Source organism: Notothenia coriiceps, unplaced genomic scaffold, assembly GCF_000735185.1.
Source record: "Notothenia coriiceps isolate Sejong01 unplaced genomic scaffold, NC01 NC01_scaffold00010968, whole genome shotgun sequence".
Taxonomy (NCBI): Eukaryota; Metazoa; Chordata; class Actinopteri; order Perciformes; family Nototheniidae; genus Notothenia; species Notothenia coriiceps.
In genome coordinates, this window is record NW_011343669.1 from 52,078 (window position 1) to 76,521 (window position 24,444).

Consider the following 24,444-nt stretch of genomic DNA (forward strand, 5'->3'; position numbering starts at 1 on the left):
TGATCTGATTGAATTATATAAAAAAGACTTAATTAAAATACATTTTGTTGATGTTATTCACTCTAAAAATGCTTAAGACATCATTTTCTGGGTCAAGCCACTGATTTAATGCAAGACCATCTCTGTGCTTCACAGCTTCGATTTCATTAATCAATACATTTATTTTAATTTTAATCATTCATCCTGCCCTCCTATCCCGTCTCTCTTGTTTCTTTCCTCTTCTCCTCTAATTATTAGTAAGTGCACTCACAAAAAACAAACAGAATATTAACCCCAGCTAGCATATTTATTACCACTGTATAGTCCATCTGCCCGTGACCCACTTTTCTCTCCTTGCCTCTGGCGTTAGAGGCGTTCACACAGAAAGCAGGAGAAAAGCTACTTTCTCATCCTCAGAATAAGGACATTGGGCCAGCAAAATGCAGCAGGAGCAGCAGGGTAGGATGAGAGGAGCTAAAACACGCCGTGGAGTAGTGCACCATTAAAGGAGAGCACCCACTAGAGCTCTTATCAAGAGTTACAATGCAGGTGTCATGTCGTCCTTAAGAGTGGGAGACGGCAGGATACTCACAGACTGTTGTGTGCTTTAATGTTTTTCACCCATCCTTCCTCTTCGATGGGCTCTAAAAGCAGCCATAAAGCAGAGAGAAGGACTTTTATCACTCAAGCACTCAAGTTAGACTAAATGCAATCCGGTAAGAATGATTATATAAACATACTTGGTATCAATTGAGGTTATGTGTGTGCACTGATAATGATACAGGCCCTGTTTGAGCCTGTCACAAACAACAGCATCACATTCACCAGGACAGAATGACAATGAGTAAGGGAAAACATCTCAATCTTAATTTCATACCTCCTAATTTATTTTCCTGACTTGTTTCCTTTTATGTTCACTGTGTAATACTGAGAAACATGCAATAAATATCATCTTTTTAAAAGGAACACAACTGTATGATAAGTGTATTTGTAAATCCAATATGCTATATCGCATCAATTGAACAGGGACAATATTACTTTTTGAACTGGGTTTAAAACCCGTCTCCCGCCACACCTTTTATACTGCCTCAATCTAACAAGTTCTTCAACCTGTCGGAACTGACAATCCAACATTACACCGACTTTATGCAGTGATTGGGCAGGTGTGTAAAGGTGATCATTTAGATTTGAAACATCTCTCTTATGCCATCTGCTAAACTCTAACATCACTTTAGATTGTTAAACCGAGTACAAACCATATGTAATTACCATTATCCCAATCTGAACATATTGCCCTCTGAGTAGTTGCAGGTTGGGGTTGTTGTGAACATCAATACACACTTTTGTCTTCAGGCATCTAGGACGACAAGGTCAGTGGTCTAAAGATTTGAGAATAAATAAGTAAAGATAGAGATGTATCTGTATGAACCATAGGAACACACAGAGGTCTGATCCTTGCAAAAAGCTGAATATGTTTACAGACATAAGAGACATGCTTTTGCTATGTTAGTTTTTATATTTTAGACTTCATTGATATATTATCCTTTATTTGTAGATTCCAAATCACACCATATTTGCCTTCTTGTTGAAATGTGCTTCACATCAAATACATTTGATTGTTTGCCTTGCCTGTAGTTATGGTGTTGGCATCAGGTAAATCACTGTAATACTGGTAACTGTAACATTGGCATTTTGGTTGTAACCAACACACCAGGTTTAATCGGTGTAGGGTCAGTTCACCCGAAGAACAAAACAAATATTGTGAAGTCTGTGGATCCTCCAGAATAAATGGGACATTGTTTCTTTCAAATGTAATTGTTCAACCTGGTGAGCACAACAAACAAAATGCTATTCAGCTCCACTGAATGGGATTTGGACAGAAATCCCTGCAGCAAGGATTTCTAAGCCTCACCAAATAAACCCAGAAATGTCTGCATGGAAAGAACCCACAAGGATAACTCAAGAAATACATTTTTGTATTCTTGATTGAAAGATTTAGGCACAAAACATCATCACATCTCCAAGTTTATTCAAAGTCAGACCAGTTCTCGGTCACCTTGATTAAAGCTTCATGAACATTGCACAGATTATTTCCCAGCATGCAATATCTGTCATCATCTTTTATTCCAACTGGTAATAAAGCCCCATTTTATGAATGGATAAAAGCCAGTCATGAAAGCAGTTTTTCTTTATTTCTATGAGGAGCCTCTCCGTATCAAAGGAGGACAATGAGGTGGCCTAAATCCGTCCACGGTACATGTGAGATGTGGAAAGATGAAGAGGGAATCATGTCATGGGACGAGTTCCTTTGATTGATGGAGCGACTAAAATAATGAGCGAGGGACAGAGGAGAAAGTGATAAAAACAGTCAAAGACAAAAAAAGGCAGAGTGATGGAGACTAATGAAGAACATCGAGGATAATTGAATAGAGGAGCGCTTGGGTGAGGGGGAGAAAAAAGCAGAGGGAGAAACTGGCAGATGGAGGGTGGAGAGTCGGTACACCGTGGAAGTACAAAGAGAGGGAGGAGAAGGAAGGAGAGAGAGATCAATCCAACAGCTGAAGTAGGAGAGAGAGAGTGCCGTGCTGAAGAGAGAGGGAGAGGGAGACGGCTTTACTGGGGCATAGAGTAGGTGAAAGTGTGTGTGTGTGTGTGTGTGAAAGAAATACAGAAAGAGAGGCTGCACAATACACTGGCTCAGGACTGGCTCACACTGATGCACATTTAAAGACTAGAAGGCATGGACATTTGATTTTGAAAGAGAAAAGCAAATCACTTTTTCTTGTTTTGCCTCATCTATATTTTATCAACTGGATCTTTTTTCTCATTCTCTAATCCTGGCCCCTTTTTTTTACTCTCTTTATGGTTTATGAAGGAGGTCACTGCGGATACAACAAGGAGCAACACAGCCTGAACTGCAGACTAAAAGGTATTTACTTTTTATAATCCAAATGTTAGTTTTATTGGGTAATGTATTAACAACCTCAATATTGCCAATTTCTTTGTAGATCACATTTAAAGTCATTTAAAGTGTGTATCATATGGGGGAAATGATCACATGCAGTGATGATAGAAGCATTGTGTGTGTCATCTATGTATTAACTGAATGAAAAATGAAAAGTGAATAGTACGGGGTGCACAAAGACAGAATAAATGATCACAGGGTGTGTGAGGGTGAAAGTCACCCCGCTTTACAAAAACAAGTGGAGGCTGCTGACATTTTGACAGAAAGAAGGGAGGGGGGGCTACACGTCCTCTGAGGTGGGGTTTTAATATGTTATGTAGGTGGGGATGAAAGGCAAAGTGGGACAGAGAAATCATTACAAAGAGTCCTTTAAAGGAAATTAATTGCACATATCAATCCACAACAGCTTTAACTACTGCGGGCTCTGCTAAGCTTCATTAGCAATAGCATACAGAGGACTGTAACAAGTTGATTTGTTTGCTAGTATTTAATGAAAATCATGGAAATTCAATTACGAAATGACACATTAACGTGACACTTTAACTAAAAGTATGCAGTCAGGCATTTTTTTCTGGAAACAGTGAGCAGCGATGGTGGAAAAGTGAATTCTCTAAATGAGCCTTTCATGCTGAATCCAACTCTTCGGCCATAATTGAATCCCTTGTGACTAGTTAAGCCCCACGGTCTCTTGGTGATTATTCATTATGAATCAGAATTGTACATTGCAGCATTTTACAACCGCTCCCCCACAGTAAAAAAGTAGGTTGTGACCCATTGTTTTACAGTGATACAGGCAAACAACTTAAGGGGGGATAACTGATGGGGAATAAGGTAGAAATAGGAGTTAGGAGAGAAATATTAATACTTGTGCTTATGTAAAGCCTGCGTTTATGTAATACCTACATTAATACCATCCAGACACTTACAGTATTGTATTAGATTTAACAGAATCAAATGAGAGCTTATCAACACCCACATTTCACACACTGCTTAAGCTGTCAAAATCGCTACCTGCTCCCAGTATTAAAGGTGTCAGCTGGTTGAAAGGTGGAAACCTTCTAAAGGGCCCAGACGCTGACTCACACACACACACACACACACACACACACACACACACACACACACACACACACACACACACACACACACAAATTGTTTCAGTTCTGTGCTCTTTCATCCCGTAGATGCAACATAATTGACTTTGTCCAGCCTCCAAAGACCTTCCCAACACAGTGTAATGCACAACAAGCAATGCTGACTTTAAAAGCTTGTCTTCCTATTGGTCAAATGCACCTGGGGGAGTTCATTAGTAAAAAAAGGAAGAATATAAACCAGGCAATTTAAAGCAAAGTGGGCACACTAAGATGAATGGCTCCTTAAGAAACACAAAAACAATTTATCATAACGGAACAAAGAACAACCAGCAGCATTGTCAATGCCTAAAGGGACTGAATGATAATGTATGGGTAATACCAAAGGAGAGTGTCATTATGAAACAATTGAGAGGAAGATGAAAGGCATGAATTACACTGAATTCTCCAGAAAGCTTAATCTGTCAGTGGAGATTTGTGCACCTAGAACATTTCCACCATCACTGCCTACTTATGTCCACTATCCTGTCCTGTCTTATGTTTCCTTGTTCCTGCTATATCCTTTATGATCTCTGCAGGAAGATGTCAGTGAAACAGTTTTGACAGTGCTATATGGTCCAGTAATTCTCCAGGGTTCGGTGTGGAGAGATTGTAGGACGAAAGACAGACATGCTGAGAGAATATTGTCAGTGAAAGCTCACTGCACTGGAGGAATACAGTTAAACTCTGTTAGCAGCCAGCTCCTACTGAAACAGAAATGCAAAACCCACAACAAAATGTTCCTTCAAATCTGTCCCATGGGAGTACTAAACTGGGCTACAGCTGTATGGAGAAAAAAACACAGAACACACATGTGCCTGTTCAAGTGCACACAGCTTTTAATTTAAGGACAAACTGGATCATTGGCGTAAAGAAATGCCACATCTTCTGTGTGACATTCAAAGCCACATTGTCTCACAACCATGATCACGTAATGTGATTTTTGAATGAACTTTTTTTTTCGATGTAGTGAAATTGTTGTGCTCATTAGGATAGGATGCCAGAGCAGAGTGGTTTCCCCTGACTCTGCAGGCTTTTCATTATTACATACAGGGAGATTTCCCCCAGGGGAAAGATCTGGAGGATTGCCGTAAGCTATGGAAACAGCAAACTGCAACACATCCACTATTATGAGGAACTGAAATAGCTCCGAACACCGCTTCAAGTTAAATGTTGCTTAGATGGCTCGGAAAGCAACAACTGTATCTCTCTAATTGGGGAGAATTTATCAGGAAACACAAACAAAAGCTGGACACTAGTTAGGCTCTAAAGCATCATCATCATCGGACATAAAAACAGGAGTAATACTCACATGATGACAGAGCTATATCTCGAGTGGGTGATCATAAACCTAGCTTTGGTATAATGGTCTCACCTCATTAACCTCACTGTTTGCTGATGTAATTTAGCTTCAGAGATGCTGAGCGGCCTGTTTCATGCCAGCAGGGTCACATGGCCCTTTAGCGGGTAATTTTTGGCTCAGTCTAGGTAGGACAGTGTAGATGTCATTAAGAAACAGACAAGATAAGGTGGAAAGAACATCATTTATTGGATGGAAAGTACACATTTAATGCCTTTTTATTGCTTTTCTTGCCTACCTTTGAACCTTGGTATCTGTAGAGATGCTCATTTTGAACACAGGTGAAGGTCATATTTATTATTTAAACCTTCATGTACTTAACGGTTTTTCCACACTTCCTCTAGACCTATTGTTTTAAGGTTGAAAATGTTACTGGTTTGGTGAAAGGCTTACTAGAAAATCCAAAGTTTAAAGCCGAAATAGACGCGTAATAGTAATAAGTACAGATTGAAGTCTTCCTGTCTATCACTTTACACCCCGTTACATGGTAGGTGGATTACTGTAACAGGGCCTGACAGGCATTAACACGGTCCTCACTTTGTCAGCCATGTCTAACAGCATTTATTAGTATCCTGTTGACTTTTGTCTCTCAGTGTTACCTTTATGTCAATGGACGTGCAAGGTAAGTGAAACTGTCACCAGTGGAGAGTCTATTTGTGGCTGTTTATCTGCCATAAAATCCACCCTAAAGCCTTAATCCTGTGCTCATCTCCTTGTGTTTGTCTGCGGTCTGCTTTCATTGTGTCCGAGGCCTGAGGTCTGTAGTCAGGAGCTCTGGGACAGCATACAAAGCAAAAGATGCCCTTGAAGAAAGTACCGGATAACAGCAATTGTATAGATAGGCGGATATATTAGATATTCTTTGACTCTGCTTCAGCACTTCCCTTCTTTTGTTATTGCAGCAGGCAACCTGTTGAACAGCTACCTTTGAAGTCTCGGTTTTCATGACATTTTAAGGCACTTTCTGTCATATCACCTGTCAAGAGTGAAAAGGGCAGTTTGTGTTGCGGTAAAAGAAAAAGCTTGAAATGAGGTGTTTTACTTTTGCTTCAGTGCTGCTTGTGCACATACACTTGGGATTGCTGTAGGAAACGATATGTTACTAAACTACAACATTGTTTCTTATAAATTGGACCACATTGATTAGCTGCAATACAACTCCTGATAACAATTATGAGCTATTATTCTTAGCCATTAAGTGTTCTTCATTAATACAGTATTAGGACTGTAGGTGCAGATTAAATCATATGTGATAGATATTAAACTAACATGGAAGACTTCTCTATCTGACTGTCCGTCTATCCTTTGATTTTCTCCACAACCCTTCAAATAATCGACTTCACATTTGTTGGGTTTATTGCTGAGGTACCACGGAAGTGCAGCGTCCAGTGCAAGTTCTTGAGATTAACGAGACATATTTATTAGCTGTGCATTAGGGCGTGTAACTGGCCACCACCAGATGGTCCTCACACTTGGCGAGATGTGAAGTTATTTGCATGAGTTCTCGTAAAAACTGCAAACATTATTATCCAAAGTCAAGCAATTGGACAGTTTTGAAAAGGCATGTTTTGAATGGGCACTGCATTAGTATTTTAGTAGAATCAGTGCTTGAATTGGAATAAAAAAGGTGCCAGTACTCTAAATCAGCAACAAGTATTTGGCACAAAGTCATAGTATATTCTATAATGCTGGTGGGTTTGTCTCTTTACTGTATATTTTAGAAAGGCTCACTGTACTTAAACAAAATGACTCAGGGTGCATCTGAGATTAGAGGGGGTGCAGTGGTAAAGTGCTATTTTTATAAGTGGGGAGTGGACCTGACACCCTCTAGTCTAGGGGGGTCCGGGGGCATGCTCCCCCGGCAACATTTTTTTTAAATATTGAAGTTAGATGCATCAATCTGGTGCACTTTGAGAGCAAAATGAAGAGATATATGGATACCTCTCAACATCCATAATGAAACAACTGTAAACAGATTTACTTTTTCTTTATGGATATAAAAGAAAGTAAAGCTTGACTCCTACTGGCTGGTTAAATGACTCCTCGTCCCTGAGGCCACTACCAGTTTTTTGTGCCATTTTGCTGGATTTATTTGTCAATAGCGTTGCTGCACAAAGTGATAGCCCTCTAGTTTAAATCTACTACCCAAAAAGAAACATATGGAGATGGGTTACTATTTAAAAAAAATTGCAAATCTATTTGGGAACAGTGGGGCCGGGCCTCAAATCCTATAGGGGGGTCCGGGGGCATGCTCCCCCGGTAAGATTTTTTTTTAAATGTTGGACTTAAATGCATCAATCTGGTGCATTTTGAGGGGGAAATAAAGAGACTACACCCATATGAAACAAAAATGTATACATTTAAATAATCATAAAATCATAAGTACATGGCCATAACCAATAACATACAATATCCAATATGAAAAAACATTGAAACTTGTTTATTTATTTGTTTTTGGTTCATTTATAGTTGTGAGTGTGTCTGGGCTCCTGAATCAGCCTCTCCTGTCTCCCTCCTCTCCCCCCTGCTCCTCTTTGAGGCAACAGCAAAGACTAGTTTTAGCTCTCAACAAGTTTATCTTACCTTTTTTCACCTAGTTAACATTTTTGTTTGTATTATTCATGCATATTTTACTAATCACTACCCCCTCAAATGGAAATATGTGTTTACATAAATGGTGACCGAACCGTTTGAGACCCACTGAGATAACTTAAACTAAGTTAACTATCTAAAGACTCAGAGAGTAATTTACCTCACCAGAGCTGTAGTTATCAGCCTCTCAGTCTGACAGCAAAGGACCTCCACCTCCACCTTGTTGTTGAAACAGCTCCTTATATCCGTTAGCGCAGCTAGCTAGCACCAGATGCTAACAACAATACACGTAACCGGTGCGCGCGCTTTCTCGCTCGCTCGCGCCACACATACACCAACACACACCCTCCCGAGCTTGAATGACACACAGAGACCAATCGAGGGCATTAGTATGATCTGTATGAAAGTGGCAATGTCGGCAGGCCACGTCATGTAGACAGCCAGTCACCCTCTGTGAGGCAGAGTCAGACCCACATTTGCGCTGCGTTGCGTTTACAATATATACGTATATTGCCGGCGGCTGAGTACCGGCATTTTGTACCGGCACCTTGCCGGTACTCAGTAAGATGTGCCGGTACCACATGGGTAAAAATCAGAAGTACCGGTACTGCGTACCGGTGAGTACCGGCCCAATTCAAGCACTGAGTAGAATATCCAACTTTGCATACAATTTATTTGTCTATATTATCCATTTAGATGTAGGACATATTGTACAAATCTATGCAATACTTAAATTAACAAACTTTGGGTCATGGGCCAGAAAAAGTAAAAGTTACAAATAACTCAAGGGATTTCTGTTTTGTTGAAGGAAAAGAGACCTCATCTACTGTACCGAACATTGTTTACGGGAAGTGGGGAAGACTTACAAATAACGCAGGGGATATTCACTTCTTAATCTGAGCTGCATTCAGGTCTCCCATCCTATCCAGCCAAGTTTAGCCTAGGCGAGGCCCTCAGCGCATGCTCAACCTGACCCAATTATATCCAGTCTGAGGGGAAAGATAGCCCACTTCGATCTACACGAGACCGCCAGCCAAGCTCAAGCTGACTGGTCTGGCACTTAATGCTTCTTTCTGCAAGACATCCAGGACAGATGAGCACTGCTTAAGGAGTCAAACAATGCTTGCGATCACACAGTATGCACGTACGTATGTGCTAGCGTGTGTAAACTATGAAATGAGAAAGATCTTACTTCGCTGGGTGGCGATGGGAAGGATCGAGCTGGAACGTACATCAAAGGACCAGGATGTTTATTGAGAAATGGAGAGCGGGGAGCAATTCATTTAATCATCCACGTAATTACTGATTAGCAGGGTTATCATTTTTCTGCTTGATTAACAGGCGTTGGCTTGTGTTGGATACGAGCGTTTCCTCCCCCGCTGACGGAAATGCCAGGATCTTTGGGTGCATGTCGTATAAATCAATTGGTGGTATTGTTATCTGCCTGTTAAATTAATGAAGGGCGCCATGATCGTCAGCTAAGCACTTGAATACATCAGATTGCTTGAGCACAGATTTAATTGATGCCTGAATGCCAAGCCCTTCCAACCCCACCAGGAAAGTGTTCAATTAAATGCCATTCCTCAAAAATACTTATTAACATGATGCTAATATGTTTCTTGGAGCTTGGATATAAAAACCTAAAAGTATTTGTCTGCTGTTTTTTTGCTCCTACCGCTGTATACAGTTACTCATTATACCCCAGCTTAGTCCTTCCCCCTTAAAGCAGCACGTCAGAGCACCACCTCCAGACCTGATGGCTAGCGATGCACCATTCATACAAAACTAAGGGTTCTCTCCCCCTGTTTAGTGACTCATCCCATCCATCCTGTGTTGGAGTAGGCCTAGAGTGTTGTCAACGGTTCCTCATCACTGGTGGTGTGAAAGAGGCTGAAGGGTGGAGACCCAGTGAAAGAGAGGGATATAGAGGACAGAACTTGGACGCTCTACTTTCGCAGGACTTAAAAGTGGGACAATCTGTTCCTTGGATGATCTCCAATTCTAGTTTCCGGGGACTGATACACTGAAAATATATCTATACACATGCTCTGTCCTACATAGGGAGAGAGTGACTGAGAGGAAGAGATAGACAAAAAGAAGAAATATCAGTGTGTGTTAAACTGACTCCATGAAGTATAACATTGTGCTGGGACTGGATATTTATTTGACCTCAGAAAGCTCTACCGGAGTGACAAGTAAGATATTTAAAAAAACGAATTCATACATCATTTGAAAATGGGATTTCATATTCAAATCGGTCCAACAGATGCATCAATATTTGTCATAGTGCATAATAGGAATCTTCGTTACCTTTAGTTGGACTTGTTGAACAAACATTATTACATTACATGTCACTTGTTAGATGCTTTTATCCAAAGCGAGTTACATACTAAATACTGTGGGCAATCCCCACAGGAGCAATTTGGGGTGAAGTGTCTCAGGGACACAACGACATGCTGACTGCAGTGGGGTTTGAACCTGTGCTCCCTTGATCCGAACATCAATGCACAACCCACTACGCCACACACCTCCCAAACCATGCATAATGTTTTGTTCATTATAATCCCCAAGGACTAAATTAGCCCAAAGTCATTATTTCAACCTTGCTGCCCTTTGCTAAAAAGGCAAGATTTCCAGAAAAGATCTCAGAAAAGGCGGAGAAGACTACAGACGAAAGAGATCACCTCTCTCAGCAGATCTCCATCCATCCACCTTAGCTTTCCAGGGGCTCAAGGAGGGTATCTATCTCTGTCCTCGTTATCGTGATGAATTAGTACCTGATTCTTCATCCTACTCTCTTTCTATGTCCTTGCGGTCTGTGAGCCGATGTCAGCCCCAGATCTATCGAACATCCTCCTTCTGAGTCTCCACTTGGCATCTTATCACCAGAATTCAACCACTCTCTGGGTCTGCTATGGGCAAATTGGCTCGCCACCTTCTCAGATATTCAGATGTCGCGTGTTTCTTCGCTTACATTGCGTGACTGTTGCAACTCATAGTCATAAAGCCATAAAGAGATTCCTTCCTAATGGCCTTTCTTTCTAAGTAGTTGGACACAAGATCCAATCTTCATTCTGCGTGATAAAAGAACTCAAATGTATCTGAAGCTTAAGCAGGCTTCTGCAAATCTTCATCAAATCAAGTGAGTAACTTCCAATGCTAATCTTTTGAGTATTACTCTCAAATAAAAACATTGTCCATGATACAAAAAAGTATCTAGATGATGCTTTTGGCTTGGGCTGTAGCAGAGAGTTCATAGCTTCATTCCTAACGTTGACATAACAAATCTAGATTAACATCTGAATGTTCATTCATTCTGTATAGATCTGTATTTCTGCAAAGGTAAAGCAAAAGACTAGGCTCTGCTAATATCATTAGTGTTGGAATTATACTATTAGTAGAACTGATTCCAGTGGTCGCTGCATGTGGTTGGTTCTGACTTGTTTGATCATATGAACATTTCCAATAACTCCAATATGTCCAAAGTGAAAACATTTCCAAACTTTTGATGCACAACCATTTAAGATTAACATAAACTAAAAGACTTGGAAAAAGTCTGACCCTTTCTCACAGCTAAGATATTGTGTCATAACTTTGTTTCAGTCACAAACTATGAGATTTTTCCAAATATGTCAACGGTAAGAAACAGAATGACGTAAAAAAGATTGTCCTGAGTTTAAGACTTACACCAATCTGGAGATAACAGGAGTGTGCCCCAACTGTAGCAAAGATGAATTTATTGCAATATTCAACATTATTATACAACACTGTCATTTGGTGAAATGCCAGCAATTACACATTAGGACTTTGAGATGAGTCATGGTAACAGCCGTGTGCAATTAACAGAGGAATTTAACCTGCGTTTATTCATGTTGTGTGATCCTGTCCCCAGTGGAAAAGTAGAATGAGTCGTGCTGACATTTCAAGCAGGCCTTACTTAGGAGGTGCAGGCTGATCTGGACATTTTCCTTTGACCTCAGCATTTCAGAGTAACTAAGCAAACATGCCAATGAAAAACAATTCTAGTGAGAGGCGGAAAAACTGCTTCAGTGTAAGACAGTGAAAAATGAGTACGTTCTGCAGCTGGCAGAAGATGCAGAAAGACTGTCTCGAAAGTGGAATTCATTGCTCTCTACCACCACCCTTCTCCCAAGGAGTCAAGCCGATTGGACAGACAGCTGATGGCCCCTACAGGGACACAAGAGCCAAACGGCTAGAACAAAGCTTTTGTCGTGGCAGAGTGTAGGAGTTGAGTGAAGGCAGAGACCAGATGAGTTGCGACATACATAATGAGTTGTACAGGCTAGAGAGGCCGTTTCAGAAGGTTTAATTGGACTCGCCATAGTTAGGATGTGAAATCAAACAGCTCTTTAAACACAAGTCTGCAGTGTTCATCATTTCATCTGCTTTTTATCCTCACATTACTGTTGATTTTGGCTCAGTTCTCCCCTTGCTGCTGTCATTCCTTTTCCAGTCACGGCTCTCTCTCACCCCCCTCTTTTTTCTCTCAATCTGATTACTCTGCTTTATGCAAACTACAACTCTCTCTGTGTTTCTCTCCTGTGTATTCCCCTTTGGGTTTTTACATCCCAATTATTAGGCTTCTCTCAGCTTGTCCTCCCGTTCCTTATCTCGCCTGGTGCAGACTCAATGTTGTTCAATATTTGATGAGACTTTGTTCATAAATCAACCTCTTCTATTCCCTCCTGGTGTACTTGAATGATAGCGTTAATCTCCAAAACCTTTTGACACACTGCTTTTGTCAACTTTTGAGAGAGGTTGTCGGCCTAAATCATACCCTGTTGTGTGCTTTTCCCTATAAATACAGGCAATTGACAACACCTTAGTTCTCAGAAGGCTATTGAGACCCCTTAAATGTACTGCCAGTGCTACAATTCCTTAATGAAAAAAGTGTTGTGTGTTAGCCAGCCTCACATGGTTTATTCATTTATCCCATCACATTCCTCAATAGCAGTGTGGATAGATACCAGTTTCCTCTTCTTTCTGTACTCCCTGGTCAACTTGCTCTGACAGACACTGTGTTTGTGTTGAAGTAGCCCACCCTGTCACTCTCAAAGCATCCTGGGAAATCGATCACAGCCAGTCCTCTTCCCTCCGTTGTATCGCCCTTTTTGCCCAGAAATGCTCAACTGGCAGACTTCCTCTTGCCCATTGAGACATGAGCGGAAAAGCTTCGGGTTGTTTTGAAGACATCCAGTCAATCCGCTAAACACTGCTGTCAATATAATTACAGTAATTGAAATGTGGTTTTCTGGAAATGTGCAGTAGCTGTCGTTTGTATTGTTGCATTAAAAACAACCCTGGCTGCAGTACGTGTCCAGGTTTTTAGACACAGTGACCCAATCCTAGGTCACAATCTCATCATCTTCATATTTTTACCTGTCTAAAAATCGATTATGCCAACTTCCCTAAAGTGACCTATTAACTTCAGTGGTTCAGGGGGGTCACTAGGTGAATAACAGGAGAGGAAAGGGGTAAAACATATTTCTGCAACCCAAATGTAAGTTAAGTTAATGCCTAACCCATAACCGAAATCCTGAGCCTAGTTTTAATGTCCAACCTAACTATATGCTAGAGCTAAATCAACAAGCTATCCTGTGTTTCCTTTTTTTCTTTCTTTATCCTGCTGTTATCCCAAGATACATGATTTTCAGAAGAAGTACAAAGGCATGCTGACATTATCAACTGAGAAGTAAAGCCAATGTTGGCAAACCAGCAAGCACTTTGTTTTCAAGATTAAAAAAAACACAGTTTTCTTGTTAAAGTTATTTCAATATGGGTGTACTCTATGACCTCTTCAATGTTTTTGTTGAATACTCTTTTGTCTAGCTTCTTCATCTCTACATTATTATTTATGTCAATTACAGGCCACTGTAAGCTGTGCCAGACACCTGTCGATGTCCTCGATCACCGATAGAGGTTGATAAGTCAAAAGTCATAGATCGCTTAATGTCCCTTTAACCTTCATCAGCACCATATCTTCCTTCATATTGTACTAAAAACTAATTAAATATAAATATGCATGTTGTCAATCTGTGATTTAATGAGTTAAGATTTGTGTCCTAATTCCATCTGATATTTGCTTGAGTTCCATCTGTCCTGTTACCCATTTATTACAGACACCAACTCATATGATATTTAGAGCGCCAAACTGCCAATGAGTCAATGGGAGATTCCCCGCGTCATTCGCCATTATTAAGGCAGCTGTTGGCAATAGTCCAGATCTCCATGATGGCAAAAGCCCTTTAGCCAGAGATTAACCAGGACAGAACAGATGGAGGCCCAAGCATGCCAAATCTGAAACACACTCGAGCAATTAAACAATTTGGAAGGCAACATCCACCCTGAGACAACGTTAAATGTTTAAAAATAGCTGTTGGCGATGCAAGTTGTATTTTGAGGGCATTTGCACGATGAGCAAATGCCATTATTCTAAGATGTGGCTTCCTAGAAGTGGCTTCACGGAAATGTACATCTTTGAGTAAAAGCACAAATTTAAAAACGTGAACTGACTTTAGGTTATTTAAATATCCTGCTTCTCGGAAATAGCCCCATGGTCTTTTAAATGACAGTGTCTAAGCGTGTTGGAAACGCTCACAAGTTGAGGTACAGACAGGCTGTAGACGTATGTCGCAGATAGGACTCACAAGTTCCTTAAAGCAATAAATAATACAGTTTGTACTGAGGAAGTGAAATAGAAAACACACAGCCCCACAAGATTTACAGACCAAACAGTTCCCATCAACTGCAGCTAAGGGTTTGTTGGAGTGTATTAAAAAAGGACTGAAGCATGAGATATTGACAAGTTCACCAGGCCATAGGCTTTCTACACGGCAACAACAATCAATTCACAAACCCTGTGGTTTTTGTTGCAAATCCATAATCTTGCTTTTGCAACAAAAAAAACACTTTAATTCTGTTTGTAGTGAACTGACAGATATATTGTTGCAATTCTGACTCTTATAGCTGTACGGAACTTTGTGCAACAATTTCAGGGATTTTTCTTGAGGTTGTCGAAAAGTATCGCTGAACAATGTTGACATGATCAAGGCAAAAAACAAAAAAAACATCAAAGACTGACAATGTATAACAGTGTACATGTATCTGAGGGTGATATTTTCTTTTAATTGGCTTACATCTAGCTGTAAGCCCTGGGTTGTGCCTCACACATACTGTAGGTTGGCTCCATTACCGCAAAGTAGCAATGATCTTGACCTCATGTGAAGCCACATTTCATATCCAACTCACTCTCTTCTGCAAGGAACCTGTGATGCAAATTCACAGAGCTTATATTTAGCCTGTCTTTCATCAGCCTGCTATTCCCCGATGCTTTCCCAGTGGCTAAATGGAAAATGTGGACCAGCTGTGTGCTCATTCACACATGTCGACTTATTAGCATTGCTGGAGGCTAGCTTTTCTATTGTTGCACGTGTCCATTACCTTCTAATTCTGCTTAATTCACTTTGTCAATGTAATCAATGTTAAATGACCAAAGTTGACTCCCTTCTCTGCCTGTTTTCCACAGCATGTTTCTAAGGATGAAGCCAGTCTCATGGGATAGTCATGTTTTATCTCCATGACAGCAATGTCACTCAGCCCTCTCTGCAGTGACCCCTGCACAGCAAAGGATGCTGGAAAATAACGAGCACTTTTATCCCGGTCAGGAGGATGACAAAGATGGGGAGGATGAGGAGGAGGAAGAGGAGCAGGGAAGAGAAAACAGAGAATGGGAAGATGGACGTGACACGGAGAATGGAGGGTTAGAGGGTCTGGAGGAGACGGAAATGACCGGAGGAAGACAATCCTGGGAAGGGAAAGGTGGCGAGATGATGAAACCAGCAGCCATTGTGGTCAATAGACAGAGAGCAGACCGCCCAATAAGGCAGGGCAACCTGGGCAACCGCGGTATCACATACATGACCAATCAAGCCCTGCTGTATCACCAACCAGCCAATAAGCAACAGCATCATGTCATCGCGGCCAATCCTCAGCCTCACTACGCAGGCCTGAACGCGCAGCAGAAGAGACGAGCCCATATGGAACGCAGCATGACCACAATGGCTCCCATGGAGGACACTTTCCTGACCATGATGGTGTTCCGCATTGGGATTCCCGACATCAAACAAACAGTAGGTGCACATACTCAACAAAAGTACCTCTCCTAACACAAACTAAAGATACCTACATGCAACTGGTATAAGTCTACAAAACAAAGAAAAGAAAGACTAAGAGAGGTCCTGGCTGACAAAAAGTATGATGGAATAGGATCGTTTCCTCATATCTATTTTCGGAAACACTTAGTGGAGGTCTTTCCAAATGAGGAAGTAGTTGAAGCCAGTTCTCTCTAGTATTACTGCCTCAGAGAGAGATACATAGCTACAAGCTAAAGTGCGTATCTAATGTCTTCTGTCTGACAGTAAGGTCATTATCATACAGGAGGGACCATAGCAACATAGCAGATGCTAGGAGAATGGCAGAGGCTATGTTTCTACAAAGGAGGGATACAAGTTAAAACTTTGCATAGAAAAACCTAAGAAGAGAGGGGGCGGGGAAGATGCTTGATCACCTGCAGCTAACAGTACGTGTACCACTCGCAAAAGTCAGCATTAGGCACCACAACTATGGTGTACTGCGACATAAAGATAGCTGTCCCTGGCACTGATAGTCTCAGGGTACTTTTAGATGTGAAGGCATTTTGCTTATGCAACCTTTACTGATTTAAATTTGAGTGGGAGACAAAACTTTTTTATTATGAACACTTCATAAGAACTGTTATGCTGTTTGACAAATAGTTTGTGGAGAAAGGCAAGGCAAGCAAAGCATTTTCATTCCAGTCATCTCACAAGCCCAGGGCTAATTCCCAAATGGAAAAAAAACACAGAGCTTTACTTACGGACGACATATTTAGTCAACAACACCATGTAAGCGTCTGCCTTGGGTCAGACATGATCATAATTAGTTTCCAAAAAAGTCACTATCAATTCACACTTCCACAGCTCTCTGCTGAATGGTGGCGGCAGGTGAGAATTGTCCAGCCCACACTCACACCAACATATCCAGGCGAGAACGGGTGCCCCACGGTAACCCCTCCCCCCAAATCTTCCCTCCTCCATTTTCAATTCCCTGAACATGCCTACTGTTCTACATGTCAGCTAATCTGCCCTCAATATAACAGTAATTGCTAATTATCTTATAGGTTTTTAATGAGTTTGGGGAGAGCTGGGGAAGTGAGTGACGCTGGCAACGAATGAATATGTGGAAAGGCATCTGCGTTACTCTTTGGTCTTCCATCAGCCACCGGCATCGTGTGCAGCTCTGCAAAGCACTGACAAACACTCGCAGCTGAAATAATATTGAACTGAATTAGGAGGGATGAACAGAGGGAGAGAATATTAGGAGCTAGTTGAAGACAGTGAGGGGAGGGAATAAATGCTGTGAAGAGAGAGGTGGGGAATTAATAAGTAAAAAGGAAGATATACGCATTTGCAAATACCAATACCAACACTGCATGGGGAAGATCCCAAAAACTCCCCTGAGTGTGGACAAGTGTTACCAGAAAGATCTCAGAAACAAACCCTGTGTAAAGCAGAGCGATGGGGGAAGAAGCGTCCCTGTAATATACAGTATACATTACGTCATACTCTCTTCAAGGGATTAGCCACTCAATCTCTCTCTTTAATATACACACACAACATATTTACACACACATATACTTCACAACTCACTTGTATAAATGTGCAGACACACACACACACACACACACACACACACACACACACACACACACACACACACACACACACACACACACACACACACACACACACACACACACACACACACACACACACACACACACACACACACACACACACACACACACACACATCCTCATCATGTGGTTACCTCCCAGGGACCACCAAGACATTGCTACGGCAACGGGCGCCTGCCTTCACTAATGAACTGGTTGCCATGCCAATACAGTTGGCTACACTATCAAGTAGTGCAACCCATTGGGCTCAGAGGGGGGGGGGGGGGGGCTTGGAAGAGTGCTGAGCTGTGCAGTTTTACTCACAGTTCCCTGAAATGGAACAATAGCATGGATGCCTACATCTTATTTAGACCTCTTGTTGTTAAACCCCCCCCCCATGCCCAGGTCAGCTACTGTATGTCCTCCGGCTACAGACTTTAATAAGAAAAAAAGATAGTCTTTCTGTGTAAATGCAAGGAAATGTAATAATGTGGAGCAATGGGCAGTGCTCGAATCACCGTGAAATCTAGTTAGGCATACCACATACACACCATACTGTACATCTAAGGGTTTGTTCCATTGAGGCCGGTACGCCTCTGATGTATCACACAGGCTTCTATAGTAAGAGGTGAAGGAGATTTCCTCTTGACGCTAGTTGGTTTCTTATCTTTTCGAAAGACTGACAGTACTGTATGCAAAGATCAAAGAAGAGGGAAAGATACAAAAGGCAAATGTTTATCCCAGTATATCATCTTTACTTCTTTATCAGGGGTAAAGAGGTAGAATGATCATAACATAGGCAAGAATATTCTGATAGTGCTTATAGTAAGGTCAGAATAAATCATATCTCCATATGTGTGGCAGAGGATCAATTATTTAAAAGTAATGCATTCATATTCAGCACACACCACATTCTCATGCATTCGTCATTCACATATGGAAGGTAAAACCGTCATGCTACATTATTAATCCATTATATTATAATGCCCTTCACCAGATATCTCACCAAACTGACTGAATAATGCGGAAGCTATGTGTATTAATATAATTGCGTGCACCCTTAGGTTAAACACACAAACAGCACAATTCATTTAGCTGCTGCTTTAATGATATTGACTTTTCTCAGGGACAGAGCGGTTAGAGGCAGAAATGATCCTATTTCTTGGACAAAAGACACATAGGTACAAAAATCTATTAAACAATTACTGGACTCAGAAAAGCTAACGTTTCTAGGAAGCACTTAAAACATATTTAGACTATTTAAAGAGTAACAACCCTGCATGCAAAGTTTAACTTAAGAGGAAGTAAAGAAGTATTATCAACACAAATAAATGTAAAAGTCATCCATTATCGCACTATGCTCAATGGCCTCTGTTATCATAGGTGATTACTTTAGCTTTAGTATGAACATGTCAGCAGCTTTTTAATAGTCTACGTGGTTGATTCAATTTGAAAGATGATTGATTTTGTGTTAACTGACCCTTTTCATTATAATAGAATAAAAACTGTAATTATTACCCCCTGATCGCTGCCCCTTGCTCTCTGTGTGTCCACCAGAGGTGTCTCCAGTTTGACCAGGACTGCTTGGTGTGGAGCGCCAAGCAGCAGATCGTCTGCTCCCTCACCGAGTCGTTGTGGGACGTCTACAACTACGGCCTCTTCCAGCCGGCTGGAGATGGACGGGACGCCAAGTTCCTGGAGGAGGAGCGCTCCCTGCGGGACTACGCTCAGACCTTTGAGAAGGGGGTGCCCTACCTGGAGGTATGGAGGGGGAGGTGGTTTAGTTTTGCTGAGGTGCAAGTATCCCCGTAGCACCAACACCCAAAATAAATGTCAGCTGTTAAAGAATAGAAAAATAAATCAAAGAAGAGCCTTTATTTTTGACACTACTTGCACTAACAAACCATTAAAATCCAACGCTTATGTATTTATTGATTGACCTAAAAGTATTAATTTAATTATACTTAGTCAAAAAAATAATAACCAGCCTATGAAATATTCAAAAATGTTGCTACAACCCTTACTGTACATTCTTTTTGACAATAAGATAATATACAAAGCATTCATGAGAGAGCAGATACAAAGCATATATAAGTGATACAAATACATATAAAGAGAATACAATTTGAATATTTAGGACAATAACATGAAAACAACAGATAGATAGATAGAATCGGAGGGATGAAACCCCTCTTTAATGGTCACACATGCACAGCACACACAGTGAAATCTGGCCTCTGCATTTAACCCATCCTAGTACCAGGAGTCTACTACTAGTTATTGTACAGCGCCCGGGGAGCAATGGGAGTGGGGGGGGAAGGGGGTTGTAAATATGTACTCCTAACTTGTGTTAGGAGTACATATTTACACTGTTATAAACATATTGGGTCAGAAGCTACAGGGGGAAAAGGTTAAAACATTTCAAACATTGTCTTTATTTAACTAATTTAATTAAAAGTAATCAGTGATGTTCTGTAAGTAGATAATTCAGTTTTAGGATGAAAGGTGAAGCCTTAGTTTTAGTGGTATCTACTGCCCTGAATGAGTGCTCTCTTTATTACTGTACATCAACTATAGCTTTGTAATCTCAACCAAATTGCATACTGGGGGAAAGCTGGAACAACAACATCATCTTCAGCCCTTGACATTAACAAACAACAAAAAAACACAAGACAAATAACTCAAAGTTTAATTGTTTTATTAGAATCCCCATGCTCAACACGGTTAATGAAAAAATAATATCCACTTCATGGATTTAATCGCATTCTGTGCTTTATGTAACCTCCAAATTATATTATATTTCCCCACTTTGTAGGAAGTGGGTTGTGTGATGACATCAATATGAAGTGTTCATGCTGTAGTAGAATAGTCCCACAGCGCCCTCTGGTGGAGCAGCTGGTGTACACTGTGGGGCTGGGTGGGGCTCAGGTTTTGGCTTCAAACCAGAGTGTTTACATTCTTCATAAGGTTCCCCATGAGGACATGTCTACGTACTGATGAAGCGTCGTAGCTAAACTCAGCACAGCAGAATGTATCTCACTGCTCCACCAGTGTATTTATAACATGAGTAATGCCATTTGGAATCGCGTCACTTGAATGGAGCAGTGTTCGCTGGTATAAAAGTAGTTTCTTGATACTATTTATTTCTATTCTTAATAATAAGCTGTTGTAGAATGTGACTAGTAAACATTACAAATACAATTTTAGTCCTGATACCAGCGCATAATACTGGATGCTATCGAGCAGCTTATCCCTTATACACAAGACTCTGAAACATTTAGACCACCACATGGAAACACTTTAGGAACTATGTACAAAAAATCAGTTTTTCTAAAGACATTGTATATATGTCCACTGATTCCAATGCTGGTACTGTACGTGGGATAAAGCTTCTCCAAGAAAAACACACCAAATCTGAATTAATACTTTACAGACTCATGGAGCTGTTCCAACGACTTTGAGTGGGAGAGTGAATTTCTGGAAGCAGTGAGAGAGTAAGCTGCAGTTAACAAGAGTAATGGGGATCTGTGCTTTAAAGCTGCACTGCTAAATTGAATTATTTGCTGAAAAATCACAAGCCATCAATCATTCTAAGAATAAAAAAAGTGAATCATCTGTTTGAATTATGCCTACCTTTGCTCCTCTTCATCAATACGTTTGAACATGTATCTTTTTCTGGTGTTCAGTTTAGGTACAAAACCAGAGTTTATAAACAGACGAATCTGGATGAGAAGGCGCTCGCCAAACTCAGCACAAAGGTATTTCTTCTTGTGTTCATTGAGTAATGCCTGTATACAGTATTCATTTCCACTCTGACATTCATTTCCTTCCTCTTTCCGCTCTCTCAGGCCAGTCTGAAGAAGTTCCTGGATTACATTCAGACTGGAGCAATAGAGAAAATGGCAAAAGTCCTCGAGAAAGGTCTTGATCCAAATTTTCATGACCCTGACACTGGAGGTAAGTTTGCAACAACCCTGAATACATTATAAGTGATTAAAGGTCACCTATTATGCAAAATCCACTTTTTCATGTCTCTTCCACATCAATATGTGTCCCCTCTGTGTAAAGAGATTCTGAAAGTTTCAGGAAAAAAGATTCTCTCTCTTTTTGTCCTGATCCATTTCTATAAAAACCTGTCTGAAAATGATCTGATCAGATTTTGGCCACTTTATGATGTCATAAGGATTTTTTTGGGGTTGCCGAAAGGGCCTTTTTAACCATTTTCGGCCGATAATTTTCGGCGGCCGAATATTCGGTGCATCCCTAGTTATATTTAACCAAATATCTCTCAGAGGGGCGTGGGGAGGGGCTCCTTATTTTCATCTAAAGTAACAGACAGAGAATCAGCACGTTTGAAACAGGGCTGAAACAGAGGGGATTATGGGTAATGCTGCAATGATCTGTTTGGTGTTTGGAGCCAAACACTTCAGAGACATGTTTGTATATATTTGAGACCTCTAATATATTGATGAAAAACAGTGTAATAGGGGACCTTTAAGATTAATGATATGAACACTATAAGAGTATCTGAGGGTGGATTTTCACTTGCTCCATTCTACCTCCCATCTTTCCTCACCACCCCTCCTCCTGTGGGTCAGAAACCCCGCTCTCTGTGGCGATGCAGGCGGGCATGCCGGTGGAGGGCATCCGGTTGCTGGTTGTGGGCGGCGCTCATTTGGACTTCAGGTGCAGAGACGGATTCACACCGGTGCACAAAGCTGTGAGGGCTCACAATCACGCTGGGCTGATGGTAAGCACTTTGAATTAAGGTTTGCAAATACACTGAAGTAGGAGATGCAAAGTGGACCAAATCAACTGAATGATTCTCATAGCAATGTATAGAATTAGGTTAAAGACACATACACTTCTCATATAATAAGTATTGTAAATTGAAGTGAATAAATAGAACATGCTGCATCATATCTTGCTGCTCATTAGGTTGAAAGACATATAGAAGCATTTAGCAGTTACTTAGATACATTGGTTAGTTATCTTGAAGTAAAGCACTTGCAATTAGAAACAGTTTTGCCATTGTGGGCTCTGCTAGCTGCCTCATGTTGTTTTTAAATACAACATGTCAAAGATACTTTGGCAACTGCTTAGCATGAGCCATCTCTGTAGACATGTTTCTTTTTTTAGGAAATGCATTATTTTGTCCATCCAACTAAAGCTTAAATGTGCAGTATAACACGCAGTATCTTGTTGTATATATAAGTAACGACGTTAAATAATCAAGCTACAGTATATGATATAGAAATGAAAACAGCTATCACAGAATTCTTATATAAATATATTGTGTTGATAAGAAGCAGCACTTATTAACTTTCTCGTTCTGTCTTGGCTCATCTGTTTCTCATTACAGACAGAATATGCACACCCACACATATTACAAATATAATTCTTTTTGGTTGTTGTCTCGCCTTGCTAGGCTCTGTTGTCCCTCGGAGCGTCTCCAAACTACAAAGACCGCTGTGGCCTGACCCCGCTGTACCACACCGTGCTGACAGGGGGCGACACCTCCTGCTGCGAGACGCTGCTGTATTACAGATCAAAGCTGGGGTCCAGGGATGAGAATGGCTGGGACGAGTCTCATCAGGTACCAATGGACAGTTTAATGTCCACCTGTCCATCCATTGATTCCCATGTGTTTCTCCCATATTTTCACGTGTGCGTCACTTGTCTTTATTTCTCTTCAATTGAAGCAATGCACCAACACTTCCTTCTCTTGATCTCTGTGTTTGATGTTTCACTTTCTCTCAGCATTTTCTCACACACCCCTCTTTTCTTCTCTCAGCCTTCCTCACTTGTCTCTCCATTCTCTCTCCTTCCTGCCCTCCTTGTCTCTTCCCATAGCACAGGGATGAAGACGAGTTTGGAATGGAAGAAATACACAAGGTACCCTTCATCCTACCATCTCATCATCCCCACCAGCCTTACATAGGGCACTGGAAGTCATATGATATTGAAAACATGTAGATAAACTAAGAAGCTGAGTTCAGTTAAGGAAGGGCATTCGGATACTTTCCTTCATTACTGTCGATATGGGTGCATTGCCTACTTCATGTCTTTGTGAGATGCGTTTGTGCTGCGAGCCGGTTGTCATGGTATTTTATTTTTATTTTGCCGTGCTCTGTGATGTCTTTCTGTACTTTGTGCGTATCTTGTGATATTTTAGTCCCTGCTGAATGAGGGATCTTCTCAGACTGCTGAAAGCTCATCTCTGTTCTTTTAATTTTTTGTCTTTCTTTCGATTCCAACAAGGTTTAATCTATTTGCTTCTGAACTTGTGTTTCTGTAAAAGTAATTATAGATCTAAATATCTATACAACATATCATCTCTCTTTGGCTTTGTTTCTTTTTTGTCATATCTCTCATCTTACCCCCCTCTTTCTGCCTTGCTTTATTTGTATTCAAACACTCCCATCTGAAATCCCCCTGTTGGCTTTAACTCGCCTCTTGATATATTATGTCATTCTTACAATGTGTGGATATTTCTATCACTCTCTTGAAACTGAAAGGCCTGCCAGAATGGCTTTGCCCAGCACTTGGAGCATCTGCTGTTTTATGGGGCAGACACCTCTTCTCAAAATGCCTCAGGGAACAGTGCGCTTCACATTTCTGCCCTGTACAACAAGGCAAGTTTGGA

At 40.9% G+C, this 24,444-nt stretch overlaps 1 protein-coding gene across 9 annotated transcripts in view; it reads left to right on the forward strand.

Annotated features, from left to right (window-relative positions):
* Positions 1 to 2,571: 2,571 nt before the first annotated feature.
* Positions 2,572 to 24,444, forward strand: part of LOC104946320 (SH3 and multiple ankyrin repeat domains protein 1-like) — a 40,273-nt gene continuing 18,400 nt past the window's right edge. For 2 of the 9 annotated variants that reach the window (XM_010772109.1, XM_010772114.1), the window contains exons 1-11: positions 2,615 to 2,717; positions 2,855 to 2,908; positions 13,915 to 13,966; positions 15,573 to 16,176; positions 19,356 to 19,559; positions 21,485 to 21,556; positions 21,647 to 21,755; positions 22,397 to 22,548; positions 23,227 to 23,394; positions 23,652 to 23,693; positions 24,317 to 24,433. In XM_010772109.1, coding sequence (XP_010770411.1) covers positions 15,676 to 16,176; positions 19,356 to 19,559; positions 21,485 to 21,556; positions 21,647 to 21,755; positions 22,397 to 22,548; positions 23,227 to 23,394; positions 23,652 to 23,693; positions 24,317 to 24,433 — 1,365 coding nt within the window. In that variant the 5' untranslated portion in view covers positions 2,615 to 2,717; positions 2,855 to 2,908; positions 13,915 to 13,966; positions 15,573 to 15,675. The other 7 variants (XM_010772115.1, XM_010772118.1, XM_010772113.1 and 4 more) reach the window with 6 other exon arrangements.